This window comes from Cajanus cajan, chromosome 2 (genome assembly GCF_000230855.2).
Source record: "Cajanus cajan strain Asha chromosome 2, NIPB_CcT2T_4, whole genome shotgun sequence".
NCBI lineage: Eukaryota > Viridiplantae > Streptophyta > Magnoliopsida > Fabales > Fabaceae > Cajanus > Cajanus cajan.
The window spans coordinates 4,078,265-4,097,495 of NC_138518.1; the positions used below are offsets into that span (position 1 = coordinate 4,078,265).

The 19,231-nt window shown below is 33.3% G+C and overlaps 1 protein-coding gene and 1 long non-coding RNA gene across 3 annotated transcripts; both read right to left on the reverse strand.

Moving 5' to 3' along the window:
• Window positions 1-2,123: 2,123 nt before the first annotated feature.
• On the reverse strand, window positions 2,124-6,096 carry LOC109791040 (uncharacterized). Of its 2 annotated transcripts, XR_014431271.1 has the most exons (7): window positions 5,825-6,096; window positions 4,020-4,123; window positions 3,895-3,946; window positions 3,347-3,395; window positions 3,010-3,119; window positions 2,856-2,918; window positions 2,124-2,343 (listed from the first exon to the last, which is right to left on the reverse strand). It is a non-coding gene; the product is annotated as an uncharacterized LOC109791040 (long non-coding RNA). The 2 variants fall into 2 exon arrangements; XR_014431270.1 differs by having other exon boundaries at window positions 4,020-6,092.
• A 4,035-nt stretch (window positions 6,097-10,131) lies between these two features.
• LOC109810515 (ABC transporter B family member 15) lies at window positions 10,132-17,662 on the reverse strand. The gene is given in 8 exon segments (XM_083067824.1): window positions 10,132-10,952; window positions 10,955-11,864; window positions 13,242-14,132; window positions 14,278-14,818; window positions 15,236-15,693; window positions 15,939-16,117; window positions 17,124-17,178; window positions 17,262-17,662. Coding segments are annotated over 8 exon segments (3,729 nt in total). The 5' UTR covers window positions 17,472-17,662; the 3' UTR covers window positions 10,132-10,467.
• Window positions 17,663-19,231: the final 1,569 nt, after the last annotated feature.

Here is a 19,231-nt window from a genome sequence, read left to right on the forward strand (position 1 = left end):
AATAGTCATCCAACGTTTCATTATTTTGTCTTTTAATATTCATCAGATCGACTATACTAACTTTCGTTTCTTCTCTAAAGAAGTGTTCATGGAAATTACCCTCTAACTGTACCCAGGTGCGTATCGAATTAGGAGGTAAGGTAGTGAACCAAGTAAAAGCATGTTTAGTCAATGAACTAGGGAAATATTTCATTTTTAAATATTCATTATTTACTAAATCCCCACATTCGACCCCATACCTAGCTATGTGTTCGACTGTTGACTCAGTCAATTCTCCTGCAAATTTCGAGAACTTGGGTACTTTTACTCCTCGGGGTAGTTCTGCTTGGGTAATATAATCAGGAAAGGCTGACACGAAATATGGGCGTTCGTTTCGACCTACATCGAATCCATGCCTATTTAATATTCTTTCCACCATCTGGTCTAAATGATCATTGGGATTCCCATTAGGTCGAATTACATTCTGAAAATTTCCATGCCCCCCAAGGTTTTCTCTGTCATTCAAGTTCGCACTCATGGCTCTCGAAGGTGTTCCCTCACCTAGTTTATCCCCTATTTTGTTTATCAATTCATACAGGGGAGTCATAATGTTACGCATTTGGGTCGACAACAAATTGATCATGTCATGATTACTATGGTCCATTTGCTGTCTAAGAGCCATCATAGCCTGGTTACTAATTCTAGTGGGTACGTAACTGCCTTGTCGAATTAACGAACCTTCCTGACTCGTTCCTATATGCTGATAGGGGTCTTGCATAACAAACCCTATGCCGTTTGGTCCAGGATTATATCCCTGTGGGGATATATGCATTTGGGGATTAGGCCCTATCAAAGGTACTGGCATATCAGCATGTATAGGTTGGGTACTTCTCCAATTAGGTGGCATACCCCAAGGATACTCCCTCGTGACATCTACCAGTTCCTGAGTTGCATTATTTGGCCTTGCTGTGTTTTCGAGTAACACAGGAGGAGACCTTGCCCCCCCGGTCACATTAGTAGCGCTATCAGGATTGGGGTTAGGCTGTTCTACATTTACATTATTATGGCTTGCATTCGGATTATTAGACGTAGACATAGTTCTCCCACTCCTTAATCTCATGCAATTCACACACCTAAACTAGTCCAATTATGTTCTGAATTAAACGGGTCCCACCGGGCGTGCCAATTTGTTTATGGTGGAATTCGTTTTATGGGTTCTTTTTACTCGGACTAGCACAGTTAATGTTTCAATTCAGGTGCTTTATATCTTGTGATTTTATGAAAGACAATATACAGCTTTAATGATTACTTGTCTCTAGATATTCGTTAAGTACTATCAAGCAATAATGTTCGTACATGTAAATACTTAAACGTACAGAATGAACAATACGAACATCAGCAATGCAAATCATGATTCATTTCAGATAATGTCCAAGCATTACAAGGTTTACAGTCTATAAATGCGGAATTAAAAGGAGAAAATAGAAAAAGAAAAAGATTACACTAACTCTAACTCTATTCCTAAAAAGAGAAAAGGAAAGTGGCCAAGAAATGATCATACCCAAAGATGATTCCTCGCATGGAAGCCATATGTGCAGGCAGAGAATGCTTTAGAATTTGTTTAAAGTATGAGTTTTCCGACCTTTGTTAAGGTGCGTAGTACTTGTATTTATAAAATTAATTAGGGGCAGTTAATTTCATACACGTACATCATTAGGGGATAACCGCTGCCCACTATGCTCACCACGTGGTTTTAACTTGTAACTTCTCATAACCGCTTATCTCACGTAAATTAACTTCTCGACCCAGTCGTTAACTCTCCTTGTATGACCGTAAGTACTTTGCACCATGTTACTATTTTTCGAGCACATCGAATGTCCCATTTCAAACAATTACCCATTCGTTCATTGGTAGACGCGTGCCTTTATAATCTCTTTCGAGGAATCTTGCAAATATTTCGACTCGTTCGTCTTCGAGTTGCCCCAACAATAGTGCACCGTGAATTGATGCGTGTTAAAGTGAAACGTACCTATAGGTTTGAATTTTGAGTTGTACGTCTCTCTCAACAAAAAGATACATGCCTTAATGGATTAATGCATATTAAAGTGAGTACCGAAGCATGAAAATGAAAGAGAATACAAAGGTTGAACTAAAGTCGTAGTTGTTACTTTTGAATAAGAACAGGAGTCCAAGAAATTAAACATAAAGATGAGTATATAGTATATAATGTGGAGGCAAATGAAGTGATTAGCCTATGTAAAAGTAGATCTTAATGGAGATCAAGAACAAACAAATGAGACCAAAGTAGAGGAGAGAATGAACGAGAATGGAAGCACCACTTGTCTTAAAGTTTCCACCAGGCACCTGAAAAAGCAAGCCAGGCATCAAGAGCACGCATAGGATCACAACCACAACCACTGCCCCACAGTTCATTCCTATTGCTTAATTCATGTGTTTTAGTATACACACACACACACACACACACACACACACACACACACACACACACACACACATATATATATATATATATATATATATATATATATATATATATATATATATATATATATATATATATATATAGCAACTATTGAACCCAAATATAGCAGTCATTTCCCAAGTTCATAGCAAGCTAAATATGAATTTTTCTGAGAATGAGGTCTACAATAATAGTAAATGATAAACCACAGTAGTAGAGTATAAATTGTTACTATGCCTAGGTGAGGAAACTTTGCCAAAGTTTGAGCCATTGATAAACTTCTAAATACCATGTATGAAAAAATAAATGATATACCATGTAATAAAATCAACTTGTATCTACAATCAACCATAATGTACTAAAAAATAAATGATATAGCATATGCATGATATACCATGAACTAGAGTCAACTTGTATCTACAATCGACCATAACTTGTACTTATAATCAACCATGCCCTGCATAAAAGTAAATCCTCTTTCATTAAAAAAAATGAAGATATTAAAAGCAAAATCCTCTTTCAAAGAATGAAAAGGTATCAAATATCACCTTCAATATGATCACTATATTCATCACCATTGTCTTCATCATCTTCGTCATCACTTTCATTATTATGTTGATGTGTAGACATTTCTATGTTCAAATTGACTCCAAAATCACTAGGACACAAGAATCAAACAATAAATTCTCAATCTCAAAAGGTTAACTCATAATAATGAAAAACAATAAAATTAAAAGAATACCTCTAACAGAAAATAAAATATATTTTAAAATATATTATTGAATATTTATATCTAATAATAAAAATTAAAAGAAAATAAAATACAACAAGAGTAAATAAATTAGAAGCAGGACTATAATTTGGAAGTTAAGGAAGGAAACATACCTCTAACAGATAATTAAACATCCAAACTATCACAAGGCACTTCATAGTACTGCATTATAAACTTAGATAATTATAACATTATCTTTGAGTACTACATAAACAAAATAAAAGTGGCCTAGTAAAAAGGATAATGACATAAGAAATAGAAAATAAGTAAACACTCCTTTTAATTACTCAATTTAAAAAAGATGTTATTATATTAACAAGAAGGGTAGTGTTTTAACAAGAAAATTTATTGCCATATATTTTTAAAAAATTACTTATATCTAGAAGTATAAAGAAAAGAAAAACGAATTAATATAATTTAACAACTTAAAATGAATAAGTATTCGATATTTTTGTGCAATATCCATCCCTACTTCTGAATGACTCGTAAATGATAAATTTTCGGTAACATTATTGGTTAAGGTTGTATGTGACAAAGTGAGTGCAACAAAGCAAGGTTGTCATGTCACGTACTCCAACAGAATAAAGAATTAGAGCTATGAACTAGACATACTATCTAACTACATTTTCATATATTCATGGAAGCAGCTACTAAAGCATACCATCATTCCTCTCTGCATGCGTTGTTGTTTCTTTTTAGTCATCCTCAGAACCCTATAGTAAGATAACATGAATATATCAGAACTATTGTATCTCAAATGCCTTATGCAAAATAAAACACTTTCACCTGTTTTTTAAGCCCTTTAGAAGATCTGCTTTAGAAATTTCTCCGGTCTTTGCCAAAGTCCACACTATCAATACGTCGAAGTGCCACTCTAGGTACCAGTTTTCCTGTACATATAATATACATCCAAGAAATGCACAAGAAACATGTAGAGTGAATATACTTAAACTGCCCAAAAAAGAAAATTTTTCCAACATCATACTTGAGCGAGTGCTCAAAAGCTGCATCAAAATCATCACTAAGAAACACAGACAGTACATTTTTAAAAGTTTTTCATTCAAACTCATGTTTTATATGTAATGTGCATTCCTTCTTGAAAATTATAAATTTATGGGCTTTAAAATAGTTTGATATTGTTAAATATATATATTTTTCTTATTTGGTAACTTGGTACTTAGCATTCAATTTGCAATTTTTTCTTAGAAATTCACGTGCCTTATTCTAAACAAATCTTAGAAAATTTCTAGAGACAATCCTAAACTTCTTGCACCAAGGCCAGGATCCAGTAAAACCACCTATTATAACCATTATATATTTAACTTTTCTACAGAAAAGAAAATGAGGAACTATTCTGCAATGGCTCACAATAATAGATAGATATATAATCTAAAGATAAATTACCAAAATTCTCATTCTAAATAAAAGTAAAAACAATTTTACCAGTCATGCACTCACAACAACAGAACAAAAGCTACCCAACTTTCTTCCAGCCCAAAACTGTGCCTAATCATCGTTTCTCACTGTGTCTAAGAAAACCTTTAGTGGAAGAGGCAAAATCCACTTCAGTGATCTCTGTCTCAAAAGGAATTAATCTCTCACTGTCAACTCAATAATTCCCTTGTTACACACAAACAAATCACCATCTCCCACTCCATTAAAACGGGTCTTATGATTCCGAGCATTAAATTCATAATTGCAAAATAATTGCTTGCTTATAATTTATTTTGAAAGATTCTAGCTTCTACTGCTCAATGCCCAGTTCCCTCTATTAGGCTTTCCAGAAATACATTCAATTAAAATACAGCAAAAAAGAATTTACATGTGACCAATAAGAATCAACTAGAACATATAGTGAGAATGAAGAATAGACATATTTCAGCAAATCCAGAAGTCAGAAACAATATATCACCTCTCAAGTATCAACTAATGTACTAGTCAAACAGCAAACTATCAATATGTATTCTGGATATGAGTGCACTTCAGCAATTTTAGAGTTTGAAGGTTTGGAGTATGCATTTTAATTTGCTATAGTAGGATAAGATTCTTCACCCATGTTCTGTAGTCTAAAGAGTAATTTTTTGTTCCAAAAACCAGAGCATTTTCCTTAAATTTGATATCCGATTATGTTAAATGGTCTACTAACATATTAGATTGCAATATAGCAATAACAGTTGTTCACGTGTTCTTATTCAGCTACACAAAGAAAAAATGGTCATTTTTTAAAAAGGTAGAAACTCTAGAATCTCTAGTCATAAATTGTCATTCATTCTTGAGAAAACTCCACTTTCAATAGGGATGAAATACATATAATGAATAGTTCATTCTATGAAAGTAGCATTAGAAGAATTCTGCACTCACATACTTGATAAAATTCAAATCAAAATCCACCAAGCCTAGCCAAATTGAAATTTAGTTAATAGTTCTACTATAACTGAAGAAGCTGAAGCCTGAAGACAGTGTTATTTGTGATATATATGAAACATTGTTAACTTTGTCAGACCTATAAGAGTATGTTCGGGTGAAAGAGTTTTGACGAAAGGCAGCACACATTTTCATTTTAAAATGAAAGGAACAAGAATAGATATTACCTTGTAATCTCCCGGTCACCCCTTATTCATTTTTGTAAAAGAATTATAACTCTTACAAAACCGAGAAATTAGCATTCCATTCCCTCTCCTGATTTGATTTTCAAGAAAAAAACAAAAATTAATATATAGATAATTGTAAGTTTGATTGAATTAAAATCACATGCAGCTGAGTGACTTATATTTCTCTCTGATTTCTTGTGAATGTGAATATGAATATATCTAATCTTTTATATACTGTTTATCTTGTGTTCTGAACTGAATGAAGTGAACCACCCTAGTTTCTGTAACACCCAACTTTTATTATTTTATTATTATTATTATTATAATATTATTATTAAAGGTATTTTCGTAAATTTATTAAAGTTATAGGGGTAATTTAGTAACTTGGAACGGGGTGTTCCAAAAGTGGAACGGGCCGTTCCAAGAATTAAAAATGTGTTGTTTTTGTTGTCCCAGAACGGGTCTGGAACGGACCGTTCTGGAAGGGAGGACGGGCCGTTCTGAAAGCAGAACGGGCCGTTCTGAAAGCAGAACGGGCCGTTCTTTTGGGTTTTAGAACGGGCAGTTCTGGTTTCAGAACGGGCCGTTCTGATTTTTGGGAACGGGCCGTTCCGATTTTGGAACAAGCCGTTCCAGTTGTACATTCTGCACAGATTCGAAGGATCCGGAACGGGCCGTTCTGAATTCAATACGGGCCGTTCCGGGTACACCAGGTTGCCTATAAATAGGGGTCAGGGGTGAAAAATTTTATATTCAGTAAGAAGTGAAAATTTTAGAGAGAGAAAGAGAAGAGAGAGAGAGAGAAAGAAAGAAAGAAAGAGAGAGAGAAAGAAAGAAAGAGAGGGAAAGAAAGAGGGAATCCAGAAGAGGAGGCTCTGCCCAAGTTTCAACTCCGCTTATCCAGGTAAGGGGGGGAGTGAGAAACCTCGCTCGGGGGTGTGGGGATAATTGTTGGATAGTTTATTTGTCGGATTGGCCCCTAATCCCTTGCCGTTGTGTTGTCTTATTTTCTGTTTGCTCTACTTTATTCCTTGTTGAAAATAATAAATGATTATGTAATCACAATTCCTTGCCGTTGTTCTGTTGAATTTTCTATTTACTCTACTTTGCTCTTTGTTGAAGGTGTCGTTGTTCTGTTTGATTTTCTATTTACTCTATTTTGTTTTTTGTTGAAAGTAATAAATGAGTATGAAATTAATGTTAATAATAAATGAGTTTTAATATGAATAAGAATACTCTCTGAATCTCTGTGAATACCTATGCGGACCTTATGAGGAGTATTTATGACATGACCATGGAAATATGGACAAATGACATGAGACCTAAGAATGGACTATGAGACCTAAGAATGGACTATTGAGACAAGCTGTGATAATAAGAATATGAAAAATAATGACATGATATACTTGATGAAATCTTGTAATAAGTTAAATGTTGAGTTCATGAAATAATGAATGTATGACATGCATCATATGCATATATTACTCCAGGTGTGCCGCTGAGGCCGCATACCAACGATGCTAACAAGGTGTACCTTAGGGTCACCGACAGTTGATGCTAACAAGGTGTACCTTAGGGTCACTGACAGTTGATGCTAACCAGGTGTACATTAGGGTCACCGACAGTTGTAACCAGGTGTGCCTTAGGGTCACCAGTGATGAATTGTGAAACTTCCTTATGGCGCCAAATGCATGCATTTATGAGTCGAGTCCATGATATCATTGCATGATAAATGAATGTATATGTGATATTAATGATGTATGTGTATTTGTTGTGTGTGTGTGGGTGCTATCTAACTTTTATTTCTGCACCTGAAATTGAGTGAGATGTTTCTCACTCCCTTGTTATTTTTGTATATGTTTAAATTATGTTGCAGGCGATCAACATCATGAGGATGTGGTTGATGAGGCTTAAGGCTTCAGTTGGGCATGCTCTGATAGGATGTGACATCGGGGCATAGTTAGCTTAGTTTAATATGTTATTATTTTAATAACTTTAGTTTCTCTTCTTTTGTAATTTCTAACGAAGAGACAATGTAGATAAAGTATATAATTCAAGGAAAATGTATGTTAAGAATTGTAATTTAAACGTTCTTGATAAAAGACCAAAATGTACATCTTTGTTATATTTTTATTACATGATTTGGGAGTATAAATTAATCCCTAACCAGGAGGCACTGCCACCTTTACTGGAGTTAATTTATATTTCCTTTATTATTATTTGTATATATATGATTTCTTGTTTTTCACTAAATTGTATTGAAAATCTTAACTTCTTTTCTTTTATAATTTCTACACTGGAGTTATGATTTATGAGTTACGAATGTGAATCTTCTACCTTGTGATATTTGAAATATTTGTCAACTATGAAAGATTTTATTTACCCAAAAAGAAGAAAAGAAAAATTTTATTGTTACATTTGTTGTATATTAATAATGGGGTAGAGGGTGTCACAGTTTCAATCAAATAAAAATTCCTTAATGTATTTTCAATGTACAGAGATGTCTTCCATAGTGAAAAGCATATTCATAAGGAGCACAGGGGATGTGTGCAAGAACAATAATAATATGGTTTTGAATGGGAAGAACAAGTATGTGAAGTGGCAGTTTCAACTTAGATCAAAATCAAACAGGTTCAGAACATGGAAGAAAGCAAGGAAATCATATCAACCTTCAATTCGAAGCCAAGCCATCCTTAGCCTAGCAACCCCACCCACCACCAAAAAGGTACTCTACACTGAGATAGCTTTTTTTACAGGATCTAGTTAACATTGTCTAAATTTTCACAAATACATTAATTACTCCATAAAGTGCAAGAAATCAATCATACATTAAAATGAGAGACAAACAGAGACACGTGATTAAATAGATAGACATCACAATAACAATAAGCACACACTCCCTCCCTTGTTTCTGATTTGTTCAGTCACTCCTCTCCTTATATTCACACTTTCACATGCTATCAAATCCTAGCTAGCTCTTAACAAACAAAAATGTGGTTTAAAATAAGGTATGCAATCAATAAACGAGACATATATCCAACCAACATCTTACCTCCAGCCAAGCCAACATCTGCTTCTATATTTTTCAGATTACAAGCATTGTCTTCTATCTCGTTGAGTTAGTACTTTAAATCTACATTCAAAAGCACACAAAAAATGAAGTTTTGTGCGGTGAGAAAAACTAGGAAAAGGAGAAAAAAATGAAAACCCTAACAAATGTTGTGCGGTGCGAGAAAAGGGGAGAAGTGTTGTGGATGTGGCATGGTGGAGGTGATGAGGAAAAGTTGAGAGAAGTGTTATGGTGACTTACTTGAAAAAAAGTGTGTGGTGTACGGTGATATTGTGGAAAAACAGTGTTAATAGTGATGTTGCGGTGGTGATGTAGTCGATGCAATGCAAGTAGTGTGGTGGCAAGGAGACGGAAGTGTGTGTTTACGGAGGATTCAAAAATATTTTTAGTTTTTAAATTAATAAAAAAAATCATGAATAGGAAAATTTGCAGAAAATACTACTTAAAAAAATAAATTACCTGCGAATTTATATTTAAAACAAAATTTGTAGGAAAATAAAAAAATTCCTACAAATTTTTTTAGAAATTTTTATTTGCAACAAAAAATTCATATAATTAATATTTTTTTAGTAAAATTTGCAAGAATTTTCTTTGAATTTAAAATTACAAAAATATTTACAATAATTTATTATAGATTCACATTTACAAGAATTTTTACAATAATTTCCTACAAATATTTTTTCACATGAAAATTCTTAGGTAAATAACATATTTCTAGTAGTGATTACTTGGATTTCTACTTAGAAAGTGACCAATGATAATTTACTTAATTAGATACACAACACTAATATAAATAAGTGGATTATTGTGTAATTATTTGGTATTTTTATATTTTAATCAATTACGTAATGAGTTACTTTTATGATTCTTTGATTTTACTTAGTCCCTTAGACAACAAAGAGGAATGAATACATTCTCCTACAAATTCTCCATTTATCCAACACAACACTTTGATTAGAATTCCTTTTGGTGCTCAATCTATAAATCACCACCGTAAGAGTCAAACAAGATAATATATATATATATATATATATATATATATATATATATATATATATATTATAACATCATTTTTAATAGTTAAAAAATATTACCTGCAACTAATTAAAATCAAAAGAAGATCAACTAATAATCTCAAATTGACAAATTAAATAACTTGACTTAATTTGGATTAGTTAGTTAGTATTCATTATCATTAGCACTTGTGGTTGTTTCATTTCTTTGAAGACTCACCAAAGAGCAATAAATTCCACTAAATCCCTTAGCTAACAAAGAGGAACATGTCCATTCTTCTACAACCCTCCCTTTATCCGACGCAGCAATTCGATCCCAATTTCTTATAATGCTTATCCTATGAGCCACCACCATGTGTGAGTGTGTCTATGTGTACGTAGGTGAGAGTGTGTGCATGCTCATGTGTTCGTGGTCGGAGGGAGCACAAGATATATATCTTTTTAACTTCCTTTTCCATAGTAAAAAAAAAAGCAAAAATATAACTTGACTCAAAACCAAAACAAGATCAAATAATAATCTCAAATTGTCAAATTAAACAACTTGGCTTGATTAGGATTAGTTAGTATTCGATATCAGTTGCACTAGTTGTTGTTGTTGCATTTCTTTGAAGACTGACCAAAGAATAGTAATTTCCACTTGGTCCCTTAGCCAACAAAGAGGAATGAGTCCCTTCTTCTACAACCCTTCCTTTATCCAATACAACAATTCGATTACAATTCCTTACGGTGCTCAACCTATGAGCCACAACCACACTGGTCCTTCCTACCATTACTTTCTCCAAAGCATCTTGAACTACATTCTCGGATTGACTATCAAGTGCACTGGTGGCCTCATCCAAAAGTAACACTTTTGGGTTCTTCAACACAGCCCTGGCTATTGCTATCCTTTGCTTTTGGCCCCCAGATAACTGCACTCCTCTATCTCCACACCATGTGTCATAACCATCCTTCATGCTTGCAATAAAGTCATGAGCATTAGCTATCTTTGCTGCTTCAATGATCCCAACTTCATTAGTCTTATCAAATGCTCCATATGCAATGTTGCCCTTATGGTCCCATTAAAAAGTGTTGGCTCTTGGCTCACAAGTGCAATGTAGTTCCTTAGTGACTTAAGGTTATATGACTTTATGTCTCTACCATCCATAGTCACTATCCCTTTAAGTGGGTCATAAAATCTCTCTATTAAGCCCATTATAGTTGATTTTCCAGACCCACTTCCCCCTACCAATGCTGTGGATTTGCCTGCATCAATTTTGATGGAGAAGTCTTGGAAGATCATCACATTGGGTCTTGATGGGTATGCAAAATAAACATTTTGGAGTTCTATATGGCCTATTAACTTTTGGGGCTTGTATGCACTCATTTCATCAGCCTCTATTTTTGTGTTTCTATCTAAGATTGTGAAAACTAGGCCAATGGCATTTGCTCCTTTAGCAAGGTCACTAGTGAGACTACTAGCATCTGCTATCATCCTACCAGTATTTGCCATTATTAAATTGGTCTCAAACAATGCTTTTGAAGTAATGTGGCCATGGTAAACAAGATTTCCGCCATACCAATATTCTAAAGCCCGACTGAAAGTTGTAAGGCTTCGGGCACATCCAAGCCCAATGCCAGCAAACCATGACTGTCGAATGCTTTCATGGCTTGGGCCCTCTTGGGCTTTTTGTAGCATTTTTATGACTCGGTCTTGTGAGGAAAAGGAAGTGATGGTTCGAAGGTTGGAAATAGCTTCAACTGCTATTTTGCTACTTTCATCTTGGGCTTTGATGGCCTTTTTAGACAAGCCCTTTAGGATTACACTTCTTGTGTAGAAACTTGCAATGGATATAGGTTGAACAATTATCAATACAATGGCAAATCTCCATGCAATGATTAGGCTCACAGTGCATGCTATTACCACGGCGGAGGTAGTTTGTAGCAACAAAGACATTCTATCTCCCACTAAAGACCTCACCTGTAAATTATAAAATGCCATAATTAGCATAGAAGTTTCAAAATTAGAACTAAAACATGAATCACAATCACAATTGACAATAAAGTACTCAAAGCAAAACTAACAAGGGATAAGACCCAACAAAAATGTCAATCACGATAACATAAAATAAAAGTTATAAAAATATGCTTAAATATATGGTTTTAATTTCTTAAATTTAAGATAAATATATTTTTAGTCCCTCAATTTTAAAATTGATCTTTTTAAATTTTATAATCTTAAAAAATCTTGTTTACTCAAGGTCATTAATAACACAAATAACACTGATAAATTAAAATAGTTATTTAATATCAAATGAATTTAATGAGATTTTTTCATTAACAAACAAGGAAACTATCAAGTAAATTTTGTGCAAAAAATAGTAATAAATGGATTTTAATTGATAGACCTATTTTTTGGTAAAGATAGGAAAGATTACAAAGATGGTCACAATGAGGATTGAACCTAGGTCCTCATGCTTCTAACTACCCCAACCCCTCCCCACCCAACCACTAGGCTAACCCTAGTGGTCAATTGATAGACTTATTTGAGTAAGTGAACTAAAATAACATTTCTTTAAGATTATATGGACTAAAAAACTCACTTTTAAATTGGAAAAATTGCCCTGACCTTCTCTGAGATATTTTTAAATGACATACACCTTCCCTCTAATTTTTAAGTGAATATTAACCTCCCTTATTTATTTATCTAAGCTATACATATAACCTCTTATATAAGATAATACCATTTTTGTACTATTAAATGAGAACAAATTATTAACGTAAGTGTCAACAATTGAATGAGACTTAATCTCTTACTAAATTTTAACTCCAAAATGATATCCTAAATATCATGTGTTGTGATTTAAAAAATATACCTTCAAAAAACAATTTTAAAAAATGGACCAAAAAATTATTATTTTTAAAATTAAAGAACAATTAAAATTTTCATAAAAAAGACACAACATTATACATGACTCAAAAATGAAAGATAGACGCATATATGATTGGCATAATATAAAGGGGAGGTGATTGCAATTTTCCGTTTTAAATTTAAGGGGTGAAAAACAAATACACCTCACATCTAAAAGACTAAAAACATGTTTAAGTTTATAAAAATATCACTTTGTTTATAGAGTTTGACTAATATGTAAAATAAAAAGGGGGGAAAAAGGATAAACAAGGGAAAAACATCTTCTCGAGATATAACATCAATTGATTTTAAGTTTTTATAAACATCACATTTTGTAATTGTAGTTTTCTAAATCCTACTTTAATTATTTCATTTTCGTCATTGATAAAAAAGAGTGAAGTAATATGCAACATTGCATGGTATGTTTAGATGAAAACAAGAACTTACTATATTAGCTTCTGTAGATAGTCTAGAGCAAACAACACCTGTGGAATTTTCATCTTGATCGAACCATGCAACTTCAAAACTGAGTATCTTGGCAAGCATTCTCTCTTTGACCCTTTTGGTCAAGTATTCTCCCATGTAAGCCAAATTGTAATGTTGGACGATATTAACAACCAATTGAAACACAGTCAACCCCGCAAAAAATATGCAATAGGTTGCAATTTTCCTTTTAATCTCATCATGATCCGTGAGGAAAAAAATTGATATCATGGACCCCATTGCAAATGCATACATTGGCTCAATTGCTCCAAAAAAAACTGCACTCAAACACCCCAAACAAGCTTGTTTCCACTCAGGGAGATTCAAGGCTAACAATTTCCAAAACGAAGGAGATGTGTGTTTTTTATCATCACTAACTTTTTCAACACTATCACCATCAACAAGAGAAGATTGACCCGTTGATTTTGAAGAAATGGAATGACTTAGAATATGTTGACTTTTGTTTTGCATGTCTTCAATATTTGATGTAGGAGGGTGAGAAGGTAGTGTGTCACTTTTGGATTTCTCAACTTGTTGAAAATGAACAAGAGATTTGTAAAACCCATTTTCGTTTTGCATGAGCTCATCGTGAGAACCCATCTCCATGATGCTCCCATTCACCATCACAACAATGGCATGTGCATCTCTTATGGTGGATAAGCGATGTGCTATAGTAATGGTGGTTCGATCCACAACAATTTTATCAAGAGCTTGTTGCACTTTTCGTTCGGATTCAGAGTCTAATGCACTTGTTGCTTCATCTAAAAGAAGGATATGAGGTTTTTTTATTATTGCTCGTGCAATAGCGATCCTCTGCTTTTGTCCCCCTGACATTTGAATTCCTTTCTCTCCAACCTACATAACAAATATTTATTGCAAATAAATTTAAATGAAAAAGTTTAAGAATAGTGACAAACTACTAAACACTTAATTTTATACCAGCTTATAGTAATGTTGATTCTCTATGTTATTTAACAAAGAAATTCTTAAACTCACTCACCTGGGTATCATATCCTTGTGGCAACTGGGAAATGAAATCATGAGCATTGGCTGCTTTGGCAGCCTCAACAATTTCTTCCTCAGTGGCATCCTCTCTCCCAAAAAGTATGTTCTCCTTAATGCTAGTTGCAAACAGAGTAGGCTCTTGGCTCACCAAACCCATCAAAGACCTCAACCACTTGAGTTGCAACCTATGAATGGCCACACCATCGACACATATCTCTCCCTCAATTGGGTCATAAAACCTTTGCAGAAGTGTCACCACAGTGGATTTTCCTGAGCCACTCCCTCCAACCAATGCCACTGTTTCCCCTGCTGGAATCCTTAGGCTGAAATCATTCAGAATAACACTCTCTGGCCTTGATGGGTACACAAATTTAACATGCTTAAATTCCACTTCCCCTAAAACCTTGTCTAGAATCTCACCACCCATGTTTTCAGAATCAATCTTCGGAACTCTCTTTATCATTTCCATGATGCGTTCCCCAGCAGCACATGCTTCTGTGAAGTACTTCAAATCAGATAAACTAGAACCTAATGCCCTGCAATGCACACAAAAAATAAATTGTGATAAAACATTTCACAGTCTTACAAATTAGGATTTGCCTCATTTTAAAGAATAATGCAAGTAGTCTATCGCTGATGAAAGAAATATTATTACGTGCATAACAAGTTATGAACGTGTTAGAATATCAACTATTAAATTGTTTTCATCAACGGTCAAGATTACTTACTTTATTCTTGTTACATGTTTGCATAAAAATTTAGAAGAATTTTTTAGAACTTCTTCATTGAAATTAAAGAGCTTTTTCCAGTAAAAAAGTTACTTTTTTAGAAGAACTTCTGCTTATATTTATACAAACTTGTTGTTTATGATGGCTTTTGAGAAGTGAAATCTTATGAATTATGAAACTTTTGGGCTGAAATGAATGCAATGAGATAAAGGTAGGTATAATTACGATCCACCAATACATATGGATGATCCAACTGCAAACACAGTTCCTCCTTTAGCACCATGGTACATGACCAATCTGCTTCCATAATAGCACATGAAAGCCCATATAGAAAACACCACACCATTGCATCCAATGGCCAAACCTTTGGTTAAGCCTTGTCTTAGCCCTAACTTGACAGACCCTTGTAGAGCATCAGAGAAAGCCTCTATGGTCTTATTTTCCCCCACAAAGGAATAAACGGTTCTTATGGAAGATATTGCTTGTTCTGCTATTGTACCAGCTTTGTTACTCTCTTCTCTGATCTTTCTAGCCAACCCCATCATTGTCTTCCCATAAATTAAACCAGGGATCAGAAGAAGCACCACAAAGGGAAACCCCACAATGGCCAATCTCCAGAACAAAGCAAAAGCCACTAGGTAGCTCCCAACAAACCTAAAGAAGTTCATCAAGAAATTTGGAACCTAGTTTCCAAAATGGAACAAATTGTTAAAGTCACAATTGTAATAAAAAATCACAAATTGAAAAGGCTTATACACAAAACATGGTAATGAATTACGATTGCTGTTGAAATTGGGATTGTGTCATGATCCTTGACATTGCTGCAAATTATGGGAGAATACGACTGATGTAGCACAATGACAGTTGCATACAACAATTTAAAACCATGATACAAAATAAAAATAAAAATTGATTTTTTTTCTTATACCTTTTCACTAAGAACATCTTGAATTATGAGGCTGTCACTAGAGACACAGGTGATGACCTCAGACGTGTTTGTGACATGCAAATCAAAGTATGCTACATCTTGTCTCAACACTGCTTTTAAATACTTAACTCTCATTCTTGTAGCTTGTCTTTCACCTGTTCTTGTCCAACAGTAACCCTCTATAGTTCCCCAAAGTGAAGGAGAGAGAGCACAACATTAGTACCATGTTCCATACAAATGAAAGAAAAATTGGGTGTTTAGATTAACTTATTTAAAAAATAATATATTTTTATACCACCACTCAATCATACATTTTTAAAACATACATATTTAGATTAATTTATTTTAATATAATTAGAAACCTTGTTAGAAATCCTACTTCGAATATAATATATAAAAATTAGTTATGTAAAATTGAATTAGACTTAAACTCACATTCATTTTATCAAAGTTTATTTTAACGATTAATAATGAGCCTACCTACCACTCATTATCATATTAGTACTCAATGTGATGGGGTGCGCCTCAATGTTAATGGGGTATGATGAAGATTTTATGTTAACTAATATGATCAAGATAATGTACATGTGAATAACAACTAAGTTTACTTGTTTAATAAAATTTTGCATAAAAATAGTACCTATAGTGTCTAAAGAGCATTTGTTTCACCGAAAAATGTTATATTCTTGAAATTTCGAGATAAAAATAGTATCTATAGTATCTAAAGAGCATTTGTTTCATCAAAAGATGTTATATTCTTGAAATTTTGAGAATCATATTCCTACAAATAATATAACCCAAAATTCTATTTGTGTGAATATAAGAAAGGTGTTTTGTTTATTTTAATATTTTTAAAAATATTCTCTAAAATTTATTTATTTTTAATTTTGAATAAAAATAGAATTTACAAGAGTTATACGAAATAACTTCTAATATTCCCTTGAAAATATCACATACACACTCTTTTGGCATCGGAATAAAACTCTTTTCCTCGTGCGAATATAATTCACATAACTTTTCTAAATTAGAAATGTTGTTACATGACGTTCAAACAACGTGAAAATAAATATTTCAACCATCACATTTCCAAGATTAGAACTGAAACTAACACTTCTTGAGTAATTTTTCTTCAACATAAACAATTTATTTACCTAAAATTAAAATGATACAAAAATCGAAACTCACCAAGGAAGGAAGCAAAAAAGGCCGCACTAGCCAAGTAGGACAATATCACTGAATACTGCATCAAATTGATCATAAAGCTAAACCCAATAAGCCACACACTGCATGAGTTGAGGTAGCTAGAGAGAGAAAATATGTAACCTTATTAACGTTGTGGATGAAAGTAGTTGGTGTCTTTTTGGAAGCATCACCAATGTTGTTCATGATTCCACTCAAGATGTACATGGTGATAGGGGTGGTGAAGCCATCACCAATGGCACCAAACGTACCCAAAACCATGTAAAACCAATCCAATGTATCAGCATGCATGAAAATTGATCGAAAAGACCCATTTTTCTTCTCCGCACGCATTTTGCACCTTGATCCCTTCACCCAACCAGCACTTATATAGAAGGTGCTTTGGGTGGATGATCGATGTGGGAGTCTAATGGACACAGGGCATATCAAATTTTAAATGCCGTATCATGTACGAGAAAAAGTGACCTAAAGCAAAACTTTTGTAAATGTGTGCATATTTTAGTGAGATACGTCACCTATTGTGAAAGCTGTAGATAAGATTTTTTTCGTGTAAAAGATTTGTAACTGTTATTGCTGTTGAGATATTTATATTTATATTTTAAAAAAATAGGTGATTTGTTTTTTTATTATTGAAAATGGTAAATTGGAGATGACACTCTAATCTATGGTTCATGGACATAGTATGGACTCTAATCTATGGTAAAAAAAAATTGGATGTGCAGTTAGAAGGTCAGATGCAAAAATTCCAGAGCATAGGATTAGGGATTTTATTTTACTAAGTTGTTATAAAATGGTTTTTAATATCTAGTGACTTTTATTGAATAAAACTTTAATTAGATAAATTTAATTAATTTGTTTAAGTATCTTTTCTACACATTATAATAATATAAATATTATTAACCATAAATAATTAGTTATAATTAGCATATGTAATCTGGAGAGAGGGTTACACATAGCGACACCAATTGGGCTGAACAACATGCAGACTGGAATTCCATTTAGAAAGACAGATGCAAACATGTTATTTTTGGGGAACCACTTCAGGGACCTCTCCAACACACTCCTGAGTATTTGCAATGGTTTCGTGCTAATTCTAAATTATTTCTTTGTAGCCAATATTCTTCATCTTGTGCACCCACTTCTAGTACACAACTCCCAACAACTATAGGAACAACATTCCCAGTGGCTGGAGATAACCACCCACCTTATAGTGTGGAACAACATCCCCAGTCTAATCCACCATTTCATACGTACCATGAACAATTCATGTACACCCCACCATCAACAACAACTCCAACAAGGGACTTCATGAGCAATCTTTTCGGCGTCGACGTACACACGCCACAAAGTGAATATAGCTACATGCAAAGCATGAATTTTCCTTCATTTTCTTCTTTTCACTCTGAGGTCGGTGGAAGTGATTCGTTAAATTCAACCACCGATACTGTTAATATAGAACATGATGAGAAGCAAGTTGAACCACAACAACCACGCATTGGTCTTCGAAACCCAACAAGGAATTGACAACCTCCGAGGTGTGGAACTAGTGGGCATAGACATCATTAAAGTTGGATTGTAATTTCGTGGATTGTAATTCTGTTGTTATTCTTTTTTATTCGATCTCCTATTTTATTGTTGTTATTTTATTTTTATTTAAAGTTGTTTTTATTTAAAGTTGTAATTTATAATAATATTGTCATTTATTTAAAATTCTATTTAAAATTAATTTGATTAGATTTTATTCTTTAAAAATTATTTTATTTAAATATTAAATAAATTTTTATAATCTAAAAACAAAAACTAAATAAATTTTTTAAAAATTCATTATAATTTTTTTAAAATCTGAATATTAAAAACTGAAAAATAAAAAATAACAAATTTGAAAAAAAAAACAAAAAAAAATACCTAAGTGAGAAATCAGTTACCCAGTAACCGATATCTCAAAGGGATTTTGAAAAAAAAAATTCAAAATTCCTTTGAGAAATCGGTTACCCAGTAACCGATTTTTCACTTGGGCTTCAAAATGGGTTATTTGGGTAAATAATAATCAGCTCGGGTTATTTAAATAAATAAAAAAATTGATATATTTTTAA